At 37.4% G+C, this 12,438-nt stretch overlaps 1 protein-coding gene across 1 annotated transcript; it reads left to right on the top strand.

Moving 5' to 3' along the window:
• The first annotated feature begins 5,261 nt into the window (after nucleotides 1-5,261).
• LOC104594436 (uncharacterized) lies at nucleotides 5,262-9,036 on the top strand. Its single transcript, XM_010254719.2, has 3 exons — nucleotides 5,262-5,691; nucleotides 5,851-7,013; nucleotides 8,542-9,036. Exons 1-3 carry the CDS (start codon nucleotides 5,262-5,264, stop codon nucleotides 9,034-9,036), a joined length of 2,088 nt encoding a protein of 695 aa, XP_010253021.2.
• The last annotated feature ends 3,402 nt before the right edge of the window (nucleotides 9,037-12,438 follow it).

The following is a 12,438-nucleotide window of genomic DNA, read 5'->3' as shown; positions in this document are numbered from 1 at the left end:
CATCTAGTTCGAACAAATAACTCGTTCTAATAACAAAAATAAAAAATAATTAAAAATAAAAATGACAAAAAACCGTTAAATAAGTTGGCAGGTCGACGGTTTGACCTCCCAAGTCAATGGATCGTTGACCGATTCAACGGTTTTTGGCCAGGTACATGGTTTGGGTATAACGGAACCGGTTACCTAGACGATTCCCAGGCCGAATGATCTGACCATCCAAGTCAACGACGGTTCAAAAACCATGGTAGTTATAAGCGGGTCCAATTCGGTTTTGGTTCCAACCAGACCCGACCAAACACAACCCAAACCTAGTTACTAGAGCCCAGCACGTACATGCAAATAATCATTTACAATTTTAAACCATGGTTTTAAAATGACTCAGAAATGGATTTGTTTTGGCCACCAGTTTCCGGGTCGATGATTCGACCATTCGATTCGAATGGACAGCCCGTTCTGACAATAAAAACTAAAAAAAATAAAATAAAATAATGGCTAAAAGCAGTTGAACGGGTTGACAGTTCGACCACTCGGGTCAACGAATTGGTGACCAGTTCAACGGTTTTTAGCCATGGCTGGGACAGATTACTTTTTTAATCACCTTTACTGTTTAGGAAGGATATTCAACTTTGTTTCTTTTCAATCCTCCTATGCAATGCCTTTTATTTGGCTGGGATTTCAGATTGAGAAAACTTAACAAAACAGAGAGCTAGATTTGACTTTCAGATTTCAGAACTTTGAAATAATCGGTTTATAAAACCTTTCTTTGCACATTAGATTTATCTATTTTCCTCCTCTCTTTCAAATTTCTTATAGAACCAAACAAAGTAAAAAAGAAAAAGAATAAACATTTTATCCATATAATTAAGGTAACATGGATATCCAATGTATTTACACTTAATATTGAAGAAAATTATTCTATCTGAGTACATCATTTAAATAATTTTTCCCATAAACATGTGTGGATTTGGACAATGAAAAGGAGCAATTCCTCTTCCAATTGCGCAAGCTGCAGTAATAGAGGCAAAACAACTGTTATTGATGAAACCACGGAGATGAAAAACAATACATAAATAGAACAAAGATTTTAATGACAATTAAAATTTTATAGCACACAATATAAAATAAAAATTAGGATCTTTTGGCAAGTGTTTCCTTCCCAATAGGTCTTGTAATCTCACTTCAGCTACAAGTTTCAAATCACCTACAAATACACAAGTTTCACCAACCAAAAGAAAACATAAGTTTAAGAGTTTAAGTTTAGGAAATCAAAGATACTTAACAATATTGATGGAGTGGGCATAGATACCAACTAAGGGAAATAGCACTTTCAGCCACATATCATTTCAATAATAATAATAAATAATAATAATAATAATAATCCATTCAAGAAAACCAAATGCTAGCATCACTAGATTGGTAACCACATAGAGCTTATAACAACAAAAGACATAACACCCCATCCTCTTGTGATTTTAGGATTCTATTATAGAGAAAGCCTATGACATGTTAGTAATACTTAAAAAATCATAGAATTTTGAGGGACAATGACAACTCATTGACTCAAAACATTGATGGAATATTATAGATGATATATTAATAAAAAATGAAGCTTGATCCAGAACATAGTGGGTATGTTCGATTGTTTGGATTTGGACCAACTCCATCAAAAGTTTGGAGCAAAAAAGGAGAAAATGATATGTTGAAAATAGAGAATGAAAAATTACACAAGCAATTAGAGGAGAAAAGAGCAAAAAGAGAACAATTAAAGACACAACAAGACCAAATGCAGTTGGTCATAACTTCATTATTGGCTAATCTTGCTCAAAATGGAACTATCGACTTGTCAAATATCTTATGTGGATCAACTTCAGCATTGCAGGTAATTATTTCTAAGTAGATTTATTTAAAGTTTAAATTAAGTAGTTTATTTTTTTGCAGGAGAATAATAATGAGGGTGCTAGTGCTTCTGAAAATCAAACACTAGAAAAACAAATTTGATGAGAAAAATTTTCCTTTGAGACTAGCATTTTTTATTTAAGTGTTACTTTTTTGTATATAAATTTTTTGAATCTTAATCTTTGATGATTTGAATATGTTATCTTTTAGAAACCAATGAATACATATTTATGTGATGGATGGATTTAATGGATTTAAGATTGTCTATTGATTGAATTGAATGAACAAATGAATGGCCATAATAAATTATATGTAAAATATGTTATATGGATGTAACATAATGAAATTAATATTGATAATAGTTCCAATTATGTGATCATTGGCAACAATCGTATTACTTTTAAATATGTGCAAATTTTCTACTAATTACAATTTGCAAATTATTTATAACAATTAAAGATATAACACTAACTAAATGAATGTTGACAACCATTTTTAATTGTAACTAAATACAATGAAGAGTAATTAGTGAAATCAATAACAATTATTCACTTGTTGCTAATTTAACAATAGTTTATAATTACTGTTGCTAAAATTATTATAGACAATAATTGCAGAATTGTTGCTAATTATATTCGCAACATTTAAATAGAATTGTTTTGTGAATAATTCATAACAATTATATAATTGTCTTTATTTCAATGAAAATTGTTACAAAATATAGTTATAAACAATAATTGGTCAATTGTTGCCTATACTTTAGCAACAATTAATGTGCTTGTTTCTACTAACATATATGATTATATTTAGCAAATTATTGCAAAAATTACTTTTTAGCTACAATCAATAGTAATTGTTCCAAATAATATATATTGGGCCACTGTTGGGTTTCATTGTTGCAAAAAGACAATCTTAACAACAATTATATTACTATTGCTATATATATCATCATTAGAAACAATTGATTATAATTAAAAATTTTTAACCACAGCACTATCGGCAACAGCCAACCTAGTTGTAACTAAAACCTTTAGAAACAGTTTTTAAACATTTAGCAACAAAATTGTGACTGTTGCTAAAAGTTAATTTTCTTGTAGTAAGGGATCCAGAACTCAAGACTCCTAAGCTCTCTTTGGAGACTCTTTTATCTTCTGTGGCTTCGCCTGAGTTCCTTCGGTGAATTTGGCTTCCATTCGGTGACCATGTTGTTATTTTCCCTATTTTCTTTTCACTTAACCATATTTCGAATTAGGCATTTTCATAATTGTATGGAACAAAATGTTGGAATCTGAAAATGTAGGGTAATTCTTTACCCCAAACTTTTATTTGGGGACCTAAATATCACTATCCCTAAAGTATAGGGTAAGGTCTATGTATTTTAATCCAAAAAAATCCACTTCTTTTTTATTGTTAAGATATATAATATCAAAAGCCGTAAACAGAATATTAATCGTTTGATCAGGAAAAAAAAAAACTCTAGCATCTTCAACCCTACAGTGTAACCAGTAATAGGCCGATTGAATCCCTAGCAGTGATTATGTCTCATCAAGATGGTGTTTGGTATCAATGTAGTTTTTCGGAGCAATGGTGCCTCGAGCTCAGCATTACAGATGTATTTAACAAAAAAAGTGCAAAAAAAAAAAGTTATTTGGTGTTGAACCATTTATAAAAAACGTCAACTTGGTTTTTATTATTCAAGGCCGTTTTTTTTATTGTTTGGCTTATATGGTGACTAATGGGTGTTGAGGTATAAAACGTCGTACAAAGCAGATTTTTCTCATTTTTCATGATAAAATCATACAAAATGTTTATTTTATAAACACCATCAATACCAAACAACTGCCAAAGTTACATATACCACACATGTGTTCTCCTCAAGACTTGACCTATTCATGGGCCGGGTAGCCCAACAGCCTGGCCCGCACCCCGATTGGGCTTGGACATGTAGTTAGGCATGTAGACCTGACCTTGGGCCCAAAACACCAAGCTCAATTGTGTTTCAGGCGGGGCTTGGGATTTGTCAATAAATCCCGGCTCAGCTCGACTAATTTATATAACATAAAATATATAATATTTATAATATATATTAATAATTTAGTATATACATTTTTTTTATTTTTTTCTTTATAATCTTTCTCTCTCTCTCTCTCTGTTCAGCCGCTTTAGTGATAGTAGCGGCATGAGCTTTAGACTTCGGGCTTGGGCCCAGGCCCAGGCTTCGAGCTTTTTATGAGGGTCGGGCTCGGGCCCAAGTTATAGGCCCGATGGTCGGCCGGGATCGAGCTCAGTTTTTAAAAAAATCTGTTAATGAAGAGTAAAAGCCCGGTCCGATCCAACCCAAGAATAGGTCTACTCAAGACCATCAATTTGGACTTGGGTTTGTGGGGTATCCAAGAAAAAACTTTGGCTTTTGGAAGAAACAACCGAGCTGTTTAAGACTTTTTTGCACATGACATGTTTTACCACTTGGCCCTTGCTTTTTTTTTCTAACTAAAAGAATATTTTAGGAAGAGTGCAAATACAAATATGCACAATATAAATATATACAAAATAATACAAAATAGAAGATTTTGCATTCTACATGTTTGTATTTGTACTCCTAGAGTCCTATTGCATATGATAACAGCCTAGCTTATTTGACGATGCAAATAAGTGTCAATGCAAATATATAGAGTGTAAAATGGTTCATATAAATTGTAAAGTTGGGTGTCATGTGCAGCAATTTACCTTAGCTATTAACCCAGTCCAAAATAACTAGCTGTAGCGAGCTAGACAGTTACTATTTCTTTTAGTCTCTATTTTCTTTTAGCAATTGCTATTTTCTACTACTTAGCAGTTGCTATTTCCTAGTAGCTGCTATTTTCTAGAATTGCTATTTCTTTTAGTTTCTATTTCCCAGAAATTGCTGTTTTCTTTTAGTGGTTACTATTTTTTGTAGTTGCTATCTTTTAGTAGTTGCTAAGTTTGTTGGGCTTGTAAGCTATAAATATCAATGTTCTCAAGTAATGAAGGAGGAGGAAAACTTTCAAAAGACTTGTCTTGAATTATGTTCCATAGATTCTTAAGTTCTGCTCTTACCTTAGCAACATAGCTCGAGGTCGAGGTAGGGGGCGAGGAAGGGGTCGGGGGCGTGCCATCAACCTAGAACGTGACAGGTTGGTATCAGAGCCGGTTATGGCTGACGATCAGCGACTCCAACGGCTTGAGATTTAGGTGGAGAACCTGAGCTCAGGTCAAGAGAGGCTCCTTAAGCAGATGGAAGAACTAATGGGGACAGTGAACTCCCGATTAGAATTGACGGAAGAAGGGTCCTCAATAGGAATCGGGGACCACATGGACAAGGTGGTGTCAGGAACGCAGGTGGAATGGTGGCTCCTAAGCTTGCAAATCCAACCTTATGGATTTGCCGCGAAGAACAGTTCTTTGAATTTCAAAGGACATCATTGGAAGATCAAGTTAAATTAGCAGCCTATCACTTAGAGAAGGATGCTCAGTTGTGGTACCAGCGACGCAAAAACCAAGGACACTTGGTTACTTGGGAAGGAATGAAGGCGGGATTACTAGAGAGGTTTGCTATAACTGAATATGAAGATTTCTTTGGAGACCTATGCAAGCTTAAGCAGACGGGGACTGTTTCAGATTACCAGACTCGGTTTGAGAGACTTCTAGCTCGAGCCGGTACCTTGACAGACAAACAAGAAGCTGAGTGTTTTATTAGTGGACTAAAAGATGGGCTAAGGGCTGATGTGAGAGTCCAAAACCCCCAAAGTCTATCCTGTGCAATTGGGCTAGCACGTACCTATGAACTCAAGGCCTAGGAGGTAAGGCGCTCCACTAATACAACCTTTCATTCTTCAGTTCGCAACTCCAACAACCAATGGAACCATTCAAACCCAAGTGGTTCTAAAAACACCACTCCATAAAAGATTTTACCCATCTGTAAATTATCCCCAGCCGAACTCCAAAAGCGGGGAGAACAAGGTTTGTGCTACAATTGTGATGAAAAGTACACATTGGGTCATAAATGTAAGAAACTATTCTTCATTGAATTAGAAGAAGAGGATGAAGAGACCATTGGAGAGGAATATGTAGAAGAGACACCGGCTATCTCTTTACATGCCTTGGCGGGGGTCCAATTACCACAAACCATACGTGTCCACTCACAAATTGGTAAGACACCATTAACAATTTTAATTGATTCTGGTTCCACTCACAATTTTTTGCATCATAAATTTGCCAAAATCAGTGGACTCAAGCCGGAAAGAGGCTGCTTGTTTAACGTGGTGGTCGCTAATGGGGAAAGATTGTCAAGTCCGGGACGTTGTAGTGGAGTAAAACTATCCCTGCAAGGCATTCCAATTGAGGTAGATTTTTTCTTGCTTCCTTTAGAAGGTTGTGATGCTGTTCTAGGAGTACAGTGGTTGGGTACTCTTGGCCCGATTTTATGGGATTTTGGAAGGATGCAGATGCAGTTCACTCTAGCTGGGCGAAAGGTGCTGCTACAAAGTTCAACATCATCAGAACTTCGAGCTCTCGAAGGTGAAATTGTTCCTAGAACATTAAGGCAAAGTGATGGTAGGGGAATTATCTTACAGTTGTGGGCAATCCAGCAAGAGTATACAGATCGTGAGGATTTACTGCCTGAAACAATGGGGCCTTTACTCATTGAGTTCAGCAACCTGTTCGAAGCCCCTATCGGGCTACCACCTCCGCGCTCTCATGATCACAGGATTCCTCTCCAGACAGGAGCAGGACCAACTTGTGTACGTCTGTATCGATACCCGCACTTTCAGAAACAAGAGATTGAGCGCTTGGTGGAGGAGATGCTATCACAAGGTATAATTCATCCTAGTCAAAGCCCATTCTCCTCTCCAGTACTTTTAGTACGAAAACACGATGGGAGTTGGAGGTTTTGTGTAGACTACCGAGCACTAAACCGGGTGACGGTCAAAGATAAGTTCTCAATTCCTATTATAGATGAATTATTGGATGAGCTACATGGCGCCAAATTCTTCACCAAACTGGATCTCAGATCCGGGTACTTCCAAATACGGATGAATCCTCTTGATGTGCATAAGACAGCCTTCCGAACTCACCATGGGCACTTCGAATTTCTGGTAATGCCTTTCGGCCTCTCTAACGCCCCATCTACATTTCAATCACTCATGAATGAAATTTTTAGGGCTCACCTAAGGAAATTTATCTTGGTATTCTTTGATGATATTCTAATTTATAGCAACACATGGGTTGAGCATCTGAAACATGTTAGAATTACCTTTTCTATTTTACGAGCCCATCATCTTGCAGTCAAGAAAGAAAAGTGCCAGTTCGGGCAAACCCAAATCAAATATTTGGGGCATATTATCTGTCAAGACAGGGTGAAGGTGGATCCAGAAAAAATAAAGGCAATGGTGGAATGGCCAAAACCAACAACCATTAAAGCCTTGAGAGGTTTTTTAGGACTAACAGACTATTATTGAAAGTTTATTGCAGGCTATGGCAGAATTGCAGCCCCCTTGACTGACATGTTGTGAAAAAATGCCTTTTCTTGGTTCCAAAAGGCAGAAGAAGCGTTTGAATTATTGAAACAAACCATGACGCAAGCTCCAATTTTAGCTTTGCCTAATTTCGTGCTCTCGTTTGTGGTGGAATGTGACGCATCAGGGAATGGATTAGGGGTTGTCCTAATGCAAGAACAAAAACTTCTTGCTTATTTTAGCACCGCCTTGAAAGGAAAACATCTGTTGTTGTCCACTTATGAAAAGGAACTTATGACACTGGTTCTCGCAGTAAAAAAATGGCGACCTTACTTGCTTGGACATCACTTTGTGGTTCGAACTGATCATCGCAGCCTCAAATTCCTTTGGGAACAACGAATAATGACAGAACCACAACAAAAATGGCTGCTCAAATTAATGGGTTATGACTTCTCCATCAAATACAAAAAGGGCAAGAATAATATGGCTGCAGATGCTCTATCAAGAAGAGAAACACATGGGGAGTTCAATACAATCTCTAGCCCTCTTCCTTAATGGCTGGAGTCCACCAAGGGCGAGAACCAGTCACACCCGGAGCTGCAACGAATTCATCACTTATATGAGCAAGGAGAAGCTATTGAGCCATGGGAAAATCGACATGGCGTAATGTTCTTTAAGGGACGTATCTATCTTCCATCAAACTCAGAACTCATCCCAATCATTCTCTAGGAAATCTATGGTGCCGGACATGAAGGACTTTACAAAACTCTTCATCGCGTAAAAGCGATATTCTATTGAAGACAAATGAGGAAAGTTGTACTGGATTACATCAAGCAATGTGATGTATGTCAACGCCATAAGATAGATCATCAAAAACCAGTCGGGCTTCTCCAACCATTGCCTATCCCTACACAGGTATGGGCCGACATCTCTATGGATTTTATTGATGGCCTTCCCCCATCTAAGGGGAAGACAGTCCTCTTGGTGGTGGTAGATCGTCTATCCAAATACGCACACTTTATTCCAATGTCACCCATACACTGCACCAAAAGTGGCCCAAATATTCTTTGAAAATGTGTTCAAACTCCATGGCATGCCGAGTTCAATAGTATGTGATTGAGACTCTACTTTTATAAGTGCTTTTTGGAAAGAGCTTTTCAAATTGCAGGGGACTAGTTTCAACTTCAGTTCATCTTATCACCCCCAGACAGATGACCAAATAGAGGTAGTAAATCGAACTCTTGAGATGTACCTGCGTTGCTTTACTAGTTCAAGACCCAAGGAGTGGGTCCAATGGGTCCCTTGGGCCGAGTTCTGTTACAACACTAGCCTACATGCTTCTACTCGCAAAACTCCCTTTGAAGTGGTGTATGGAAGAGAGCCCCCCGATTTGCTTTCCTATGTTCCAGGTACGTCAAAGGTCGGGGCTATAGATGACATGCTCCAAGCAAGAGATCAAGTGGTGAAAGACCTAAGAAGCCAATTACAACAAGCACAAGCTAGAATGAAGGCTGCTTATGATCAAGGAAGAGTCGAGAGAGAATTTGAGGTGGGTGACTGGGTATATCTGAGATTACAACCTTATCGGCAAACTTCGTTGGCACTGAGAAGATCACATAAACTATCCCCACGATTCTATGGGCCATACCGGGTGCTGGAATGAATTGGTTCGGTGGCTTATCAGCTTGATCTTCCGTCAGGAAGTAAGATTCACCCAGTTTTCCATGTGTCACTCTTAAAGAAACAACTGGGTACAACTGATAAAATTGATTCTTCTCTTCCATTAGTATCAGAAACATCAAGTCACCTGCAACCTCAACCAATAGCAGTTCTAAACTCTCGAGGCAAAGGGAATAAACGTGAACTACTTATACAATGGCAGGGGCTTCCAACAACCGATGTACTTGGGAGGATGAGATTAAACTTTGAGAGGAATTCCCAGACTTTATGTGTCCTTGAGGACAAGGACGTTTCCACGGGGAAAGGATTGTCATGTGCAGCAATTTACCTTAGCTATTAACCCAGCCCAAAATAACTAGTTGTAGCGAGCTAGAGAGTTACTATTTCTTTTAGTCTCTATTTTCTTTTAGCAGTTGCTATTTTCTACTACTTAGCAGCTGCTATTTTTTAGAATTGTTATTTCTTTTAGTTTCTATTTCCCAGAAGTTGTTGTTTTCTTTTAGTGGTTACTATTTTTTGTAGTTGCTATCTTTTAGTAGTTGCTAAGTTTGTTGGGCCTGTAAGCTATAAATATCAATGTTCTCAAGTAATGAAGGAGGAGGAAAACTTTCAAAAGACTTGTCTTGAATTCTGTTCCATAGATTCTTAAGTTCTTCTCTTACCTTAGCAACATAGCTCGAGGTCGAGGTAGGGGGCAAGGAAGGGGTCGGGGGCGTGCCATCAACCCAGAACGTGACATTGGGTTAGTTTGCATCGACAAATTTACCTTCTTACCAAATAGACTTTCAGCTATAATGGATAAGGTTCAAAGTATTGACACGTATTGGCCCGTATCAGCCGATATCATGTCGGTGGCTTCCCGATACGCCCCTACAGGGGTTGTATCAGGTCAGCCACTGGTTCAGAGGGTAGCCGGGTCTTAAACCAACCCCTCTGAACCAATTTAAAAAAAATAAGTGAAACATAAAGACAAAAAAAACACCGACATAAGTGAGCATATCGGCCTGTGTTAATATTCAGAACCTTGTTAATGGATGCAAATTTTCTTCTTTTTTATTGATGTACTTTTACATCTTATTATCAGTGCAAATATGCATTGAAAAATGCGTTTTCTTTCATTCGTCAATGCATAAATGTAATGTTACCAAATACAGGCAAAAGTGAACCAGAGTGCAAATTTACCCTGAACCAGGATCTACACTTCATTTGCATTGTTTTCCAACGCAGCCTTAGCTGCAAATACTCTTCTACCCCAAAGATGATAACTAGCATGCTGAGGAAGAGAAATGTAGGAAAACCTATAGTATAAATTTCCCTACTTTTTCCTTCAAACCAAACATAGCCTAAGGATCCATTTGGTTCCCATGAAAATTGGGCTGAGGAATAAAGGGATGGGATGAAAGAACAGAAAATTTATCTTCTCACCAGTGTTTCGGTTTATTTGCACCAAATTTGTTGGAAAATCAACTTTTCAATGCTTGTTTACTAAGAAAATTTGTAAAAATCCATAGTGGAAAAAACGTGTGTAGATCCCAATAAAGTAGATCTAGCCATGTGCATGTGGCAAACGAGTTTGGATTTCATGCACTCGTTTGATATAATGCCAAATGCACTCCCATTCATATTGTACCAAACTTTTAAAATAGAGAGCTTGGCCCATTAAACTCCACTCATTTCATTTTTTCAAAATAAAAAAAAAATGGAAAAAATAAATTTAACAGCCCAAATCAAGAAACACAGGAGAAACAAAAACAAGAGAAAAAATAAACAAACCTTAACCCTTTTTTCTAGGAAAGATTAACTGAATGCTGATGGTTGTTCAGCAGGCTGTGAAACCAATAATAAGGTTCCACGCTAGTAAAACAATACATGAAACCCGTACCTTTCACAGTGGGGCTTATGAATTTATTACTGACGTATAACCTCATTATTGATTCTACAACTTGCTGAACAATCATTACATTCAGCTAATCCGAATTCCTCGAGCAGGGGCAAACATCTTTAACAAGAAATCTCTTTCTTGTTCAATCTTCAAGTAGGGGTGGAAGAATTCTATGCAACGTTTTTTTTTTCCCATTTCTTTTTATTCTTTTCACTTGAAAACACTATATTTTACTCCAATTGAAGCTATAGTATGGTTAATCTTGAATCCAATTGTAAACCGAAGCTTTCTCCTTTTGCTCCTTTCTTGGTCTTTTGTATTGATAAAAGAACATATAATGGCTCTCGTCTTACCAATCCAAGTGAAAAAAACAGCGTTTGCAATAGGAAAAAACTATTGCAGATCTAAAATTACTCCTGCCTCGGTCTCTTGTACTGCTAAAAAGAATATCTTGCCAATCTTGTCATATACACAATATTACTCCTATCTCGGTCTCTTGTACTCTCCTAAGCACAGCACCAAACTGCTACCTCTTTTCGTGGGGTCCCAAAAATGAAGAATACAGTATTACTCTTCGTCTTGTTGGAAATGACTTCGCCCCTTGATGAAGGTTGAAGAAAAGAGAGATTCCTTATTGTACTGCCCCTTGAAGAAGAAAAGACTACCACTCTAGAAAAACAGTTAAATTTCACTTATGAATAGTTTCTACCCCTTGTCTAGAATAAAGGGTTAGGGTTTGTTGAAATCTTTTTCTTCCATCATTGGTTTGCATCATTTTTTCCCTCTTGGTTTGGGTGGATAAATTTCATTGTTTTATTTTTTTAATTTGAAAAAAAAATGATTAATTGGTAGGGCTGTTCATAGGAAGGCCCAACCCGACCAACTCAGACCGACCCAACCTGAGTCGGTCGGGTTTTCGTCAGCACGGGTCAGTTTTGGGTTGTACAAATTTCTAAACCGAAGATTCGGGTCGGTTTCAGTTTTTACACAAGAAAACCGAAACCGACCCAAACCAAACCGACTTAGTTCCTAGTTCAAACATGAAGTTCCAAAGCCCATTAGGCCGCCTAGTTTTTGAATGGTTGCAAGAAACTTTGGATTAGTGAATAGTGATTAATGAACAACTTTTGTGATTAACTTTTCATTTAAATTTTATCATAGGAGATGGCTGAAATGATGTTCAATTTATGACTGTTTTTAAAATTAGCAAGATTTTATCACAGGGATGAACTTAGAACTGAAACCGATCCAAACCGACCCAACCTGACTCAAACTGACCAAGTCGGTTTTGCTTAACACTGGGTCGGTTTCGGTTTCTATGTCAGGTAACCCGACCAGGTCGGATCGGTTGGAAAAACCACAGTAAACCGACCCAACCCGACCCATGAATAACCTTATTAACTGAGGTCAAATTCTCTATTTAAAAATCATCAGAGGTCTATAAACCCCCAAAAAAAAAGAAAATAAGGTTAAATTTGGAATGAATATAAATACAAATATGTA

This window comes from Nelumbo nucifera, chromosome 1, assembly GCF_055504915.1.
Source record: "Nelumbo nucifera cultivar China Antique chromosome 1, China Antique-T2T, whole genome shotgun sequence".
In the NCBI taxonomy this organism is placed as follows: domain Eukaryota; kingdom Viridiplantae; phylum Streptophyta; class Magnoliopsida; order Proteales; family Nelumbonaceae; genus Nelumbo; species Nelumbo nucifera.
The sequence above is the reverse complement of the archived record's forward strand: the minus strand, read 5'-3'. Positions and strand labels throughout refer to the sequence as shown.

Bases quoted from the DNA above. Each gene is read 5' to 3' on its own strand.
- LOC104594436 (XM_010254719.2), top strand. From the start codon at position 5,262: ATGGTGGCTCCTAAGCTTGCAAATCCAACCTTATGGATTTGCCGCGAA. The intron at 5,692-5,850 runs GTACCTATGAAC...AATTATCCCCAG, and splicing joins CTGTGCAATTGGGCTAGCAC to CCGAACTCCAAAAGCGGGGA. The intron at 7,014-8,541 runs GTAATGCCTTTC...TTCAAATTGCAG, and splicing joins ATGGGCACTTCGAATTTCTG to GGGACTAGTTTCAACTTCAG.